This window comes from Poecilia reticulata, linkage group LG11, assembly GCF_000633615.1.
Source record: "Poecilia reticulata strain Guanapo linkage group LG11, Guppy_female_1.0+MT, whole genome shotgun sequence".
Taxonomy (NCBI): domain Eukaryota; kingdom Metazoa; phylum Chordata; class Actinopteri; order Cyprinodontiformes; family Poeciliidae; genus Poecilia; species Poecilia reticulata.
This window is the reverse complement of record NC_024341.1, coordinates 13,642,089-13,656,902: the sequence shown is the minus strand read 5'-3', so window position 1 is coordinate 13,656,902 and position 14,814 is coordinate 13,642,089. Positions and strand designations below refer to the sequence as shown.

Here is a 14,814-nt window from a genome sequence, read left to right as displayed (position 1 = left end):
TGTGTGTGTGTGTGTGTGTGTGTGAGTGAAAGAAATGCAAACATGCATCATGCAGTCCAAATCTTTAATTTTTTCTTACACACACACACACACACATGGCAGTGAACTGAGGCATTTGGCTGGTATGCTCTGGTCTATAACACCAGGGATGTGTGTAAGTACTAAGGGTCACTAGAAATTCGTGAGTGGAAAAAATAAAAAAGCCCAAACAGCACCTCTGAATAAAATTTAATTTTTTTTTTTTACGGTGCTATTTGTTTTATATTCATTTAAGCTTAAAAATAAATCCTTTGTTTTTAAAGATCAGATTTAAAACACATGGGCAAGCCAGGATTTCAATGTTCTATCACTGGAATATGATGAAGAGATTGTAATTATATAATATGCATATATAGTCAGTTTTTTTTTAATAAGCACTGTCTAACCCCATAAATGTGCCATGCAGTTTAATTTGAGTATTCATCAGAAAAGCAGTCAAAAGGTTCTTGTAACTCTCCAGAGTTACAAGCCCAGGCAGTGGAGCTATTGGTCAAACTTCCTACACATCTGTCCGATGGAGAGTGGTGAGAAGATGAAACCATTGTTGAAATAAAGACGTTCCATTAGCAGTTTGACACAAGCCATGCAGGCGACATGGGAGACATTTGATGAAATCAGGCCAAAATGTAACTTTCTGTGGCCTACATGTAGAATGCTAGCAAAAAAAAAATAGATACATGAAATCTGCCCATTGTGCCAAAAATACCATCCCAACTGTGAAGAATGATGGTGGCGGCATCAATCTTTTAAAGAAACCAGTAAGAAGCCACAACAAACCTTCAGACTGGATTGGTTCAGATAATGGATGTGTTTGCATGCGGCAGTAAAATATCCAGTTTGAAGTCCCACTGATAATCTGTGACATCACAGATTATCTACTTGCAGAGAAAAATGGGAAACAATTTCAGTCTCTGTGTGCAAAGCAGGTAGAGACACATCTGGCAGTGGGAGGTGGTTCATCAGAATACAGTAGCTGAACAAAAATGCACACCACACCTTTCAGAGTTTTGTCAACCAAAAACCCATGGATTACTTCCTTCCTCTTTGCAATGACGCACCAGTTTGTGTTTGTCAGTCAAATAACATCCTAACAAAATGCAAGCAATGTGGTTCTAAAGTGAAACATTATGAATATGAATTTCAGACATTACAGATCAGCAGTAGTCAACGAGACTCATCGAAGCTGGCATGTAAATGGCTCAATGGTTTAAAAATGGGAGTGAAATTGTGTATCCATAACTACCTTTTGACACACTGCCTTGAATCGACTAAGAGGTTTCAACCCCGCCCCCTTCAAATCCAAACATAGCTTCAGGTAGTCCACATGATAAACACGTTGACTTAATCTGACCCTGCTTTTTTTTTTTTCCCAACCTGTTTTAGGACACTCAGAAGCAGGCTGCTGGCCTCTCCCCCTCCTCTTCCTCCTGTTCCTCCTCCTCAGCAGCTCTTCAGTCCCGCCCCTCGCCACCTGGCTCTGCTGCGCACCGCCGACTGGAGGCAGAGCGCCGCTACTCCTCTTCCCCACGCTGAGGGAGACGCAGAATACAACAAACCCGAGCGCTGAGACTGAGGGTTCGTTTCTCATCCTCTCCCCCCCCACTCCAAAAAAAAAAAAAAAACCAAAACAAACCCCCAGCTATTTTCGGTTGGAATTCCGACACAGACGCTTATGGGAATTTGAAAAGAAAGTGGGAAGAAAACAACAAGAAGAAGAAAGAAAAACCGCAAAGAAAGCAGACGGCTTGTCTTCAGCATCTTCCCTTCGCATCTCCTCCTCACCTCTCCAAAAGACTCCCGGCTCTCCCACCCTGAATATATCTCTCCAGTGGTCGTTTTTACCCCCTCCTGTATACGAGAAGCGCTTTTTTTTTTTTTTTTTTTGGTTTTCTGTCTGTTTGAGGGAGTCCCAACTCCGTTTCTGACCCGCTGGAAGGAATCCGAAGGAGACCCCGAGAGCTGAGAGCTGGCCGGACGTTGTAGTTTTCGTCTCCCCGACGCAGGCGGCGGATCATCGCGTGAAAAAGACTGGAAATTATTAATCCCGCACACACCGCCGTACCGCATGGTGGGAATTTCTGCCTCCTTTCAGTGTAAGTGATTGTTGATTTTATTCTGATGGTCGCAAATCACCGCACAACAAACTCAAAGTGCATTAGGGAGTGTTTAATTTTGAGTCGTTATTTTTGTTCAATGACCTTTTGAGCTGATCTCTTTGCCTTTTCTGGTCCGGATTACATCGGTTATGTCCTATAAACAATCTGATGTTTTATCGTCTGGTTGACTTGGTGCTCGTGAGAACAAAGAGTTTTTGACTACGTGATAAATGTCATTATGATTTGGGAAAATTAGGATTATTGCGGTTAGAAGGCTGCACCCAATAGGCATAACTCATATAATGGGGATAATTAGATTTCCATAAATCATAGTTTGATTAAATGGTGACACTGGTGTTGATGTTAGCAGCTTTCTAGGCTTTCAATTTTGGGATTTATGGGTTTAATTTCTAATGTTTTTCAGAAAATATATATATATTTCGGGGTGGGGGGGTTTACTATCATTTTGCATTGATTTCACTCCAGAAATAATTCAATTGTAGCTGATATTTTGCTTAGAAACCAAATTAAGCATTCTGCTCTGCTTTAAGATTAAAATGTGCAAAAAAAAAACTTCTTTTTTTTTCTCCTCACTCCTCCTCGGAGTTCGTCTTCTCCAATCAGCCATATGAACTTTTCTGTTGCCTTGTCATATAAAAAAACGCTCCTTCCTTCTCCTTTTTTATGCCTCTATCTCACCCTCTCTTTCACTTTTTTTTTTTTTACGAAGTGGCGTAGTCTTGAAATTAAAGACTGGCGTTCTATATTTTTCCTCCAGTGGGAATCTTTTTAGCTCCGGCTGGGAAAAGCGCAGACATGCGGGTTTACAGGGCGTGAGGCGGCTCTGGCGCAACCGGCTGCAGATACAGCAGACACTTTCTCACGACTCAGATTTGAGAGGAAGGAACATATCTGCTGGAGAACCACATAACTGGGGGATTTTTTCTTTCTTTCTTTTTTTTTCTAAATGCGCGACAAGAAGTCTCCAGCAAAGAGTTTAACTCGTTTTAATTATGCAATAGAGTTAAAAGATATTTTTGAGCAAATGTATTTAATAATACACATTTAGTCCTCTGTTTATTCAAGTGTTATTTTGCTGGAACGTGTAGCTGATGTATCTATAATTTTAGGCCACACGTGCATTGAAAAATGTGTTTGTCGTTGAAAATGACATCTTTTTTTGTTTTTGTTTTTTTTGTTTTTATGACAAGGACTCCCCACTCACTGTGGAAATCTGATGTCATTTTCCACGTCTGGATAAGTTAAGAAAGTGAGCACGGTGTGTGTGGAGAAACGTGTGTGTGCGCTTCCACGCAAAACACAGAGAGAACGAGGCGGTATAAATGAAAGGCGAACAGAGCCGGTGATGATGCGGGGAGGGTAAATGAGTAGTGCTGTGATTGCACGTGCGAAAGCGAGTGTGTTTACACCCAGAAGAGAGGCTGGCGTTAAAGCCATGCTGCTCTGTGGTCCAGCCTCTGCAGCATCTTCCAGGGGCCATCTGCCCAGCCACCAGCCTGCCTCACACCTGTTCTTCTTCCTCCCTCCTCCTCCTCTTCCAACTCTGAGGCTACAGGGTCAAACGCATCAGACCACTGCTCACACACATGCGGACAGCCTTGCAAAAAGAAAAAAAAGAATGATGGAAGCCATTTTATTCTCGCCTTCGCCGCACACTCGAAGATAAACACAAACCCCGGCTGGCAGTTCGAGCAAGCGATGCTGAAAAAGACTGTGCCGTCGCCTGCACTCTCGCTCAATCTGCTGTGCAGATGACACAGTTCCTCCCCCCCCAACCCCACACACAAACACACATACACACACACACACACACACACATTACCCCCACACACAACCATTCACTTCGCTTTGATTATTCACATTCCCTCCCCCTTCCCTTATTTGTTTGGCGCTTTCTGATGTTAACCACAGCTAATAGATTTCTAGCGGTTTACGCTGAATCCAAACAAGCCTTTCAGATCACAGAAACGAACAATGAATTACTATTATTTCAAAATAGGAAAAAAAGCACACACACACACACGAACACACACATGCACACATTTTTCCCTGCAGCACAGAGTCGCATTGAAGCTACAGCACTGTGATGTAATTACAAAGCGCTTCTTTTAAGTGTGACATACAGACGTTTGGATGCGGTCCAGGTTTGCTGCATGGTGAATAAGGGATGTTGACTCAGTCGATCCTGAAGCCTGCGAGCTTTTCTCCATCAGCTGGGATTGCATCACGCGCTCTCCTTCTGCCTGTGTGATCATCTTTTATGTTCGGATTTGGTTTTAGATTCTAGCACTTAGAAACACGACATTTGTGGGTGTGCTCGTGATTTCAAGAGCAGGTCTGCATTGTTAAATTCAGGTTTGTTTTATGGGGGGGGGGGAATTACATCACTTTCTTAGTCGCCTGCGTGCCAGTCTGCCAGGTAAGCGATAGCATATCTCAACAAAACCAGATCAGTTTAAATTGCATTACTAAACAAAGGCATAAATGGTAACGGCATTAAAGCATCTGGGGCGGAAGAAGCATCAAAGTCGCCAGAGGTGGGCGAGCCGTTGGAGGGCCAAATGTCAGCTGCTGAACTGGATGCTAAAGCCACTGCTCTCTGCACTCCTTCGAGATGTATAGATCTGCTCTTATTATTCAGAGCCGTCTGTTACCAAGTCCCAGAGTGAATTATAGATGTAATCATGGCGCGTGCTCCCATACACACCCCGTCCCATTGTAGATCAATAAGCCCATTGATGGTTATCAGTGAGAGGGCAGTTCTCCTCTCTGCTTATTGAATTTCATCACCCGTGAAAGAGCAGCAGTGGTATAAAAAAGGGGATGCAGGTAAGAGCGTGTGTGTGTGTGTGTGTGTGTGTGTGTGTGTGTGTGTGTGTGTGTGTGTGTGTGTGCTTGTGAAACCAGTATCTGTGACGTTTGTGAGAGTGCGTTCCCGTCTTTCTTTTATTGTAGCTGTAATTTGGTCCTTTTACGGCGTCTTATTTTCTGTCTGTGTCAACAGCGAGGACTACCAGCTGATTTTATTAGCCTCGTTCGGGTTTTTACTTCAGATTACGTGAGACTTATAGAGCAAAAAGAAGAAGAGGTCAGTGGAGACATGGTCGAAAAATATTTGCAAACTGTATTTTTGTTTTTTGTAAAAGTTGAACCTTCTGACAACTATTTTAGCTTACTCTTTTCTTTAACAATATAAATACAAGCTATGAGAAGAGAATAAAAGTATTTCTTTCAAGCCTTCTTGCCATTAGAGGTCGTTAATTGTTTATGTCAGGAGTAGAGGTCTCACTGTGTGTGAGGGGATTTGTTGAAAAACAAGTTTTTACTTTTTTAAAGCAAAAAACAAAATGGTTTATTTTTGTTTTTATTAGCCTCTTACTGTAGCATTTGTGGAGTTAGCATGACCCAAGCCCGTTACTAAAACAGCAGTATCTGCTGCGTATTTTTCCTAAATAATGTATTTTCTAACTCTTAGGGCTCCAAAATGCTGAAAACATTTCCAAACCGCAATGACAGAGGTTGAAAAGCCAAAAGGAGAAATCAAAGGAGCAGCTTACAGTGTTAGCCTTCCTGTTATCAAAAATCCTGCTCTCTCTTTCTATGACAGAAAGTTGTGGTTCAAAGACTGTGTAAGGTCCGAATCAGAATTGTATTTGTGTGAGACATCTTGCTGTTAATTTCTACAGTTTAACTAGCTTTTTCTTAGCATAAACTGTAAATTTAATGCTAGCATTATAGCATACAACTTCAAAGTCGTACTAGTCCCACAATAACCACATTTTTGTTGCTTGACTAACATTCAATTCATATAATTTATATTTTGAAAGTGTGGATGCTTGAAAATATTGAAGGTTTACTTTTTACAAAACTAGTTTTGACTTAGAGGGCTTAGAAGTTTATAGTAAGTAGAAAATTTGAGTTACCTAGCAGGATTATAACTTTTAAATTATGTTTTATCACTGCAAATTGATTTTTAAACAAATAACCCAAAGCATTTGTAGGAAAGTCGATTGATATTCCTGATATTTACTTAGTTGTAAGAAACTTGTTCTCACTTCTACAGTTTGTGATTGAACAGTGTAGAAAGGTAGCGTAAAAACGGCTAAGCTACTCCCTAAAGCACTAGCTTGTTTACTTTCTACCAGAACCGAGTGAAATGTACTGTTTTAAGTTTCAGGCGTTACACTTTTTTTTTTAACCCTAAAAGGAAAAAAAAAAACACATAGAAACTTAATGAAAATACATCCACTTTCAGAGAATGCAAACATGCCTCAACATATCATAGAAAGCACAGTTTCCTTTTAAGTCTTATTCTGATGTATCAATACAAGCATATTTACATTTCTATCTTAACTTCTGCAGCATTAATGCTCTTATTGTTTTCTTAGGCTCTGTAGCAGCTGCTTCATTTGCTAATAACTTTGGCTGCTGGTCTTTTTGGCTTCTAGCTCCACTGCTAGCTGCATCTCTCTCACCCAGGGCTAAATACTCTGATTGATGTGTTCAGGAGCATATAAACATGCGCGTTGTCTCACATTTACTCCTCATTCTGTTCACTGGATATAGACCGGAACTGAGGTGCTAATTAACTTTACTTTCTCTAACTGTATCATTCACAAGCAGAACCCCCCACACACAGAGACACACACACACACACCAATACACACATCCAGAATCTCTCTCTTAGCCTCCCTCGCACGATGTCTGTCCCTTAGCTCGCTTGCACTCTCATCCACTGTTTATTTTCCTGCCTCCATCTGGAGTCGGCTGATATTGTAATCGCCCTAATGCACATTGCCTTTCACACTCACACACACATTTGCACACAAACACCCGCCTATACAATGTGCCATCCTGACAAGCCCCTTTTCTTATTTCAGGAGATAAGCCACTGGATGTGATTGCATATGTGCGTGTGTGTATGTGTGTGTGGTTGCGTGTGATTTAAGTACACACATAGGTGTCTATGATTACAAAAGGACACACAGACACACAAGTGTGTTCCTCTCCGCTCTCTGCCAAAGGTGATGATATTGAATAGGCGCTTCATAGCGATGTGAAGTGGCGATAAGGCGGCCAAGTGAAGATGTTACCAGTTATCGTTGGGCTCCTCAATATTCACCTGTCATACGACTTACATTTATAGATTAGCCACGGGTAAAAGGGGGTGGAGGGATTCCAGGGGCACGAGGGGAGGGAAAAAAGTGTCCGTTTGCATATTTTGAAAGAGATTTGTTCGAAAAAAAAAAAAAGGATGCTAGCGCATGTGGAAGGAGATTACCTTGTGTAACAGCTTTTGTTTTTCGATTCAGGCGACGTTTAAAAGCTCAGACGGTGGGAACGTGACGGCTCACACAAATGCCAAGGAAGCGCAGACAGCCGTGATTGATGGGAGGCGTGAGCTGTGAAACTGGGCGATTAGGAAACCTTTTTTTTTTTTTTTTTTTATTTAACTCGTTCATGGGAGAACAATTGTTGTAGAATGAACAGGGCTGCCTTCCTATCACTCCATAAAACCCGACTTTATAAGTTGTTTTTGTGCTTTGTGAGAGGTGGACTGGCGAGCACAGACACAGAGCTGTTGAAACAAAGGAGGAGTGAAAACAAGTTGGTAAAGAAAGGAAGAGAAAGCCAGAACACGTTCATCAAGGCTCTTTAGAGAGATTCACAGAAAAAGTGTCTGACAGTTAGAATTGGTTATCAATCAGATAACCATCAAAAACTTTGAAAATCAATCTTTTTGAATTAGTGAATTCACCATGACAACACTCTTCTCCTCTGAAAGTTGCTTACATTATTAGAAATATGTCGAGACATTGTCTACATTTACTTCAGGCTGCGAGAGAGTAAGAGAGAGCAAGACTTTGAACAGAGAACAGGCAGGTTGCAGCCTACCCATAACACGACTTTGAATTTTCAACCTGTTTCTCATATAACATACCAGATGTGGAAACACTGGCACCCTTTTGGAAATCTAAAAGTTCAGCTGCATAGTTGAGTGTACACACAGCGACTGCTGTTTTCCTAGCTACGCTACTGACACCAAGCTCTAACGTGTGATGGTCAAGATGTCAACTCTGAATCACTTTCTCTTTGTTTCAAATGATTAAAATCCACCTAGTATTGAATGTTTTGCCTTTGCGGCCCCGCTTTCTCTCATTAATTTTGACGTATGAGCACTGATGAGCGGTAAGCTTTATGAAAAGGGCAGCTGCCCTGGCCAGCCTGGTAAAAGAGAAGTGTAATTAAGATCAGCAGACAGGCAGAAAGAGAAAGAAAGAGAAGTGTGGATCAATAGATGCAGACGGTGGAGGCTCTGTTTTTATCCCTCAAAGTATTGACATGTTCAGTCAATTACGTCGAGAGGGAAGGAGAGGAGAGACCGCGAGAGGGTCTGCATTCAGAAATCTGCGGCAGCATCTGCAGATAGCAGTGCCGTTTGCCCCTGTGCTTTAACACACATGTTCAAATCCAGATCAGACAACAGAGCCTTTCATCCACCGTCAGCAGACACAATTAAATCCTTGTTTCCTCTTCTTGCTGGTTAAAATCGCACCACTATAGTCGCTATAATGAAGCCCTTTTCTTTTGTGCCTGCATTTGACTTGCATGACGGGTGTTGTCGGAAGAGCGAGGGCTTCCAGCTGTTGTCACTTAGTGTCACAGACAAACCAGGAACCGGGACAATGGGACGATGGTCGCCCGCTCCATCTGATTGTCTTGTTGTCAAACCGACAGCAGGTGCCTTGGAATGATAAATGGCAAGCGTCAATTATGTGAAGGAAGAGCCATTTTGGAAATTGGCTCTAAGATAAAGAGGGAAAGCGGGGAAAGGGGACAGTGGGGGTTAAATAAAGATATGAAAAGAGCTGCTCCATTTTCTCAAAATGGGGCCAAGTAACAGCCCCATTTTGTTTAACTTATAGCGCATCCCGTCCCCACGCGGACCCTGCTATTCCCATCCAGCCTTCAGGAGTCTGAATCATTACCAAATACCCCACTAAGTATTTGTTCCCTCGCAGTCGATGCGGTCTGTAATAGCTGCAAAATTACACCCAGTTTTGTTCTCAATAAAATTGATATTTGAAGGCATTTTCACCTGTAAAAACAATCTCAGTTCTTTCTATTGGTTTATTTATTCTGTTTATTATTTTTGCCTCGGAGGGAAAAAAAGAAAGAATTCTTCTACTGAAATCTGAAAAGGTGTTGCAATTCAGCAGGACAAGAGATAAGGTGGGGAAGCTGTGGGTTTGTATTGATGAATCGATACGGATCTCAAGAGCTGCCTCACAGTGTGAATGTGTATATGTGGAGCAGACACCCACCCCATCCATTTACTGGTCTGCCATTCGGTCTTCTGCGTGTAAAAGCATAAATCTTTACATCTTTCTGGGCAAAGATCTGGGGCATCGTCTTGTATGTCTTATGGGTTTGCGATTGGCAACCCTTTAATCAAAGCATCTGTTCCCTGCTGAATTTTAACCATATTGCTCAATTTTCACATGCAACATGCATTTGTCCACTTGCAGAGCTTTTGAAAGTGTCCGTACCGTTTGTTCTGTGGGAACCACAAGCTTTTATCCGTTTTGAATTGGATTTCGTTAGATAAATCGACATAATCTCGATTTTCCTGATGGAAGTGGAACCTTCGATCTGATCTCAAGTCTTCTGCATCCTCTCCCAGACGACTCCCCGGTTAGCGGCAAAGTTAACAATAAGCATCTGTAGTAATGCTACAGATGCCTGTGGACAGGCAAAGTTTGGGGATGTCTACTATGACAGATTCCTTCCAGTACGGTCCTGTTTTAAACTCTGTTCGTATTCCAGTCAACTCTGGTCAGCTTCTCTGTGTCTGCTGAAAAGAAGCGTCCCCACAGCATGATGCTTCCTCCATGGTCTACCACTATTTAGTTTTGACGCTCGCCAATGAATCTGTAATTGCATTAGATGGCTTCTGGAGGGAACTGGCTGCATTTGATTCAATCTAAGGTTTAGGAAAATGTTCTGATTTTGTTCACAAGAAACTTTGAATGCCATGTGTTAATATTGAGGCACCTTTAAAAAAAAAAAAAAACCCTGAAAGGAATGAGTACTTTTTTGCATTGCACTGTTTACTTGGACATCAACTGTGTTTCACGCCGACTTATATTGGCATGATGTGGATATGTATCGACTGGATCGAGTTATTGTCTGACTCCCACAGTCCACAGCCATGTTTGGTCTTCTCGGCTGTGATGAAGCCATTTGTGGAAGAATCTGTCTTTTTCCAAGCGCTAAACAGCTCCAGATTTCGTCGTAACTTTTTGAGGCTTGTTAACACAGAGAACAGGCACGGCGTGGATGACTGAAAAAGGCTCTCACGGAGCAGTGAAATTTCAAGCACAAAAAAAAAAGAGAAAAAACACACAAAAAAGAAGGAGAACATAAATCCATCTTCTCCTGTAAGGTTCTGGACTTTTTGGCAGATGTTTTAAGATGTTTGGCCTGAGAGATTGTAATTTTTTGTCCATCTGTCCTCTCCCCGCTGCCCGCCTCCCCGCCAACGTCTTTTTTATCAACATCTGGTTTTCAGTGCGGCAGGGAAACAAGTATTCTTTATAAACCGCGGGTTCCCAGTTTCTCCTCTGCGTGTGTTATTAGCTTAACCTCAACTACTGCACTCTCTCTGTGTGCACATACTCGCATATGCTATCCATTAGGAAGTCATACCATTCAGAAAATGTAATAACTTTCAGTTAGAAAGAGATAAAGTATTTCGGCTTTTTTTTTTTTTTCATTCTTCACTTTTTCCATAACTGCAGAGAGTTTGGAGTTCTGGTTTTTATGCCTCCCCTGCGAGAGAACAAATTACTGCCTAGATGTTAGGCTGAGGATGCTTCAGTGAGAGGAAAGCCCCTATTCTCTAAGTGTTTTTTTTTTTTTTTTGTATTATGTCTGTTTTCACTCACTGGCTTTCTTCTATGAAGTCAAGAGTAAAAAAAAAAATATGCATGTATATTTTATTACAGAAATGAATTACAAATGAATAATTTAAACTCATTTCCAGCACAAACTTCGAGTTCCGTTATAGTTGCAAGGTTTCCCCCATAAAACTTGCTAAGCCCAGTGGTTGGACGATACGGCGTGTGTTTGAGTTAAAAAACATTTTTTTTATTTGACAAAAAATTTGAAACTGTCACTTGACAATTATGTGTTATTAAAAGACTATAAGATTGATACCTGGACACCAACTATAAAGACTTAAAACATGGAAACATTTATAAAAGACTTAAAAAGATGAGCAATGCTTTGCCTGCTGGGGACACAAGTAAAGCCTGGTGGCCCGCCAGGCTTATAATACACCGGGAGAAACCTGGAGTTGTATTCGATTTTCTACATAATGATTTTCAAATCTCATTATAATCTTTTCTAAAAAGTAATACAGTTTTACAGTAAAAAGTGTAACAAATATACACCAAAGTCTAACTGTATTTATATAAAACATGCAGAAAAGCAACAATTATCCACTACTGCAAAAATATTTTATAAGATATTGATTGCTTAAAGTTTGAGTAAGTGCCTGACACATTTTTGCTGCAGTGAATGTATAAAAAGTAGATCATCACATAGCACTGAGCAAACCTTTTGTTCTATCATTTTGGAGTAACACAGAGAAATTAATCAGCTGGTGAATTAGCGAGCCTGCATCCAGCTGCTTAGCTCATTTTTACTCATAGCTGACCTTTTATACCATAAGTTTGTTGGTTGATTTACATGTAATGACTGTTTGTGCTTTTTGTTATAGAAAATGTTTCCAAACTAATCAATTTGTACTTCTGTATAAGCAAAGCTACACGGCATTAATTTAAATTAACCACTGGAATTGGACTCTGTATCAATACATGCCCAAGTTTAAGTGACAAAAAGACTGGATCAGGACATCTGCAATGTGATTTCAATATTATCTGTTTGAAATATCTCATAAAATCTTTCATGTACAAAGACTACTGTGTAATCCACAAAATACTTGACAGTTGTGCAAAGATTGCATATTTTGGTGGAACTGCAACTTGATTTCTTCAAATATAAACATCTCGCACATTAACCCACACACACACACACGCACACATACGCACTGTGGACACAGTCGTGCAGTCACCAAATTGGTCTCCTTGCATGCTCACAAACAGAAGTTGGATGTGCAAACAAAGCCATGCAGCCCAGCACCATATGGCAGAGCTGTCAATCAAGAACGAAGGCATGCCGAGCGTGCTTTGAGTGCTACCATGTAAGGTGGTGTGCAACGCTGTGTGCCTGATGAGGCGAACAATATTTTAAGAATCGCGTGGAATGTCATATTAACAGACGAGGTTGCACACTCACACACACGCAGGCATGAGTCACCAGCTACATTTGCTGCTGTTTCTTCTATGTATGAACGCAGGATATGTACACTCCTACTCCACCACATACCCATGTCCTACTTTTTTTTTTTGTAATTTAGTCGCTTAACAAAAGCGTGCTGAGCTCGTTCCTACTGCCAATTATGTTCTGTTAAATCAGTGTTGTTGCTGTAACACAACACAGTCCGGCAGACAAATGCACTTTAACAACCGTAGCTTGCAACGTTTCTCTTACCACTTCATCAGAGTGAAAAAAAACCCAAACACATTTTCAAATAAGTGTAATAGTATTAGCAAAATTTGAGGGGTTTTTTTATGCAACCAGATTTTAGTTCACACAGAAGTAAACAAGAAAAACAGTTTGTAAAAAGCTGCTCTAAATTCAGCTGCAGACTATGAGCATCTGCACCAAAGCCTCTGTGTCTGGGATACAGCCTGGTGTATTTGGCTAAAATAAGAGTCTTTGTATTTGCCTCTTTGCCCAAGGCTACAAGATGCAGTCGCACAAAAACATGTACCGAGTCATGACAGATGCCCCTAATTGCTAAAGAGGCTAATGCATTAGTCGTGCACCGCCCCGGGCTTTTGCCTTGTAGGACAACAACAAAACTGAGTCATCAGCTGATTGAGGTTGGAAGACACACACACACACACACACATGCACATATTTACAACCAGTAACATGCCTGAGTTTATCCTGGTCCCACATTTATTTGTCATTATCCCACAAGGAGAATTAAATCTATACTCAGTCATGTTATTTTGAGAATCCCCCACTCTCAAATATTACCCGCTAACTTTCTGCTCTGATGTATTTCCTGTTTGAATACACAACTCATTTAGGTGGTTTAAGTTGAAGCGAATGAGCAGAGGCTTGATAATTATCTGATCCAGCCACTTAGATGATTATCCCTGCATGGTGTTTTTTGGTGTTTTGCAGACCTCTGTTTGCCTCGGTGTGTGTGTACGTGTGTGTTGTTGTTGTTGGAAGCGGGTGGTATCTTCACGGGGAACTGATTGCAGAGGATTAGATTGTGATTACGCTGGGGGTGGGGTGCAGAAGTAGAGATCGGTGAGACGTAGAGAGAAGATTGGGGAAAATAAGATAACCATCAGATGGGAAAAGTAGGTGGAGAAAGTATTCATACCCTTTGAACTTTTTTCATATGTTGTCAAAACAGTATGTGGTAACTTTGGCAGAACTGCAGAGATCCACCTGGCATGCGGCAACGTCTCTTCTATTAGTGATGAACTTTATAAATCTAAAAAAAAAACAACAAAAAAACATACATGAAGTCCACCGCTTAGGGGACTGACATGTGGAAGAAAGTAACTCTTGTCCTAAAGCAAAACCCTGAATACTTCATCCCCATTTCTAAACATAGAGGTGGCAGTATCATGATTTGAGGGTATTTTTCTTCAATGCATTTCCATACCACAAATTTCAGATCTCTAACCATCAGCATAAGTAGTTTGCTCTACTTTGTATTGGTGTATAACATAAAATAACACCAAAATACATTGAAGTTTGCTGTTGTAATCTCCCAGTATAAAAAAGATTAGGAGTAATGAATACCTCTGCAAATTACTATAAGCTAAAGTCATTACCATAAGACTATCACTTTTTTTTTTTTACATTTAAATACTTCCATGTGAATTCATCTGTAATTCAGCTCTGCTTTTCATTGCCCGTAGCTGTTGTGGACTACAAACTTCAGCATGAGAGACTTTATGTAGCAGTGCCCAGACAGGCCGGTGGGAGCTATCCAAAGTGGAATTGTTGTGTTTCAGTTTCAAAACCACATTATTATGGGGTGAGCGAGGTCTGTGTGATTGCGCAGCTCTGATGTCAGCCTGTTTGCCGGTGCCAGCTGGAGAACTCGACCCTGGAAATGGAGAAACCGGGAATAACGCGTGTATGTTTGTGAGTGACTCTAAACTGCTGCGGACCGATGCCAGAAGCCACAGAGTCAAGCAGCTGAAGGAGAAGGGAGGAGTGACAGACACCAAAAAAAAAAGAGGCAGACGGAAATCCCCGAAATACACCATTAACCTAAAAAAATATATATTTATATACGACCTCAGATGCAGTTATAGCTTCTGCTTTTCAGGATCTTAGACAGCATATAATGTGAAACTACATCTTTTGTCTGGAAGTATTTTGGAGTTTGAAAGATGTAACATATGAGAGCAGACCTGAGAAGGAGTTTTCATATACATATATATGAATTCCTTGACAGTGTTCATTCATATAAATAATATATATCTAAATATAT

The 14,814-nt window shown here is 41.0% G+C and overlaps 1 protein-coding gene and 1 long non-coding RNA gene across 3 annotated transcripts in view; one reads left to right on the top strand and one right to left on the bottom strand.

The window, feature by feature from the left end:
- Positions 1–1,494, bottom strand: part of LOC108166731 (uncharacterized) — a 54,933-nt gene extending 53,439 nt beyond the window's left edge. Inside the window, exon 1 of the long non-coding RNA XR_001777100.1 lies at positions 1,414–1,494. This is a non-coding gene — a long non-coding RNA (uncharacterized LOC108166731). The remainder of the gene's footprint in view (positions 1–1,413) is intronic.
- A 50-nt stretch (positions 1,495–1,544) lies between these two features.
- Positions 1,545–14,814, top strand: part of runx1t1 (RUNX1 partner transcriptional co-repressor 1) — a 68,185-nt gene continuing 54,915 nt past the window's right edge. For both annotated transcript variants that reach the window (XM_008421961.2, XM_008421960.2), the window contains exon 1: positions 1,545–2,132. In XM_008421961.2, the coding sequence (XP_008420183.1) occupies positions 2,105–2,132 (28 nt within the window). In that variant the 5' untranslated portion in view covers positions 1,545–2,104. The remainder of the gene's footprint in view (positions 2,133–14,814) is intronic.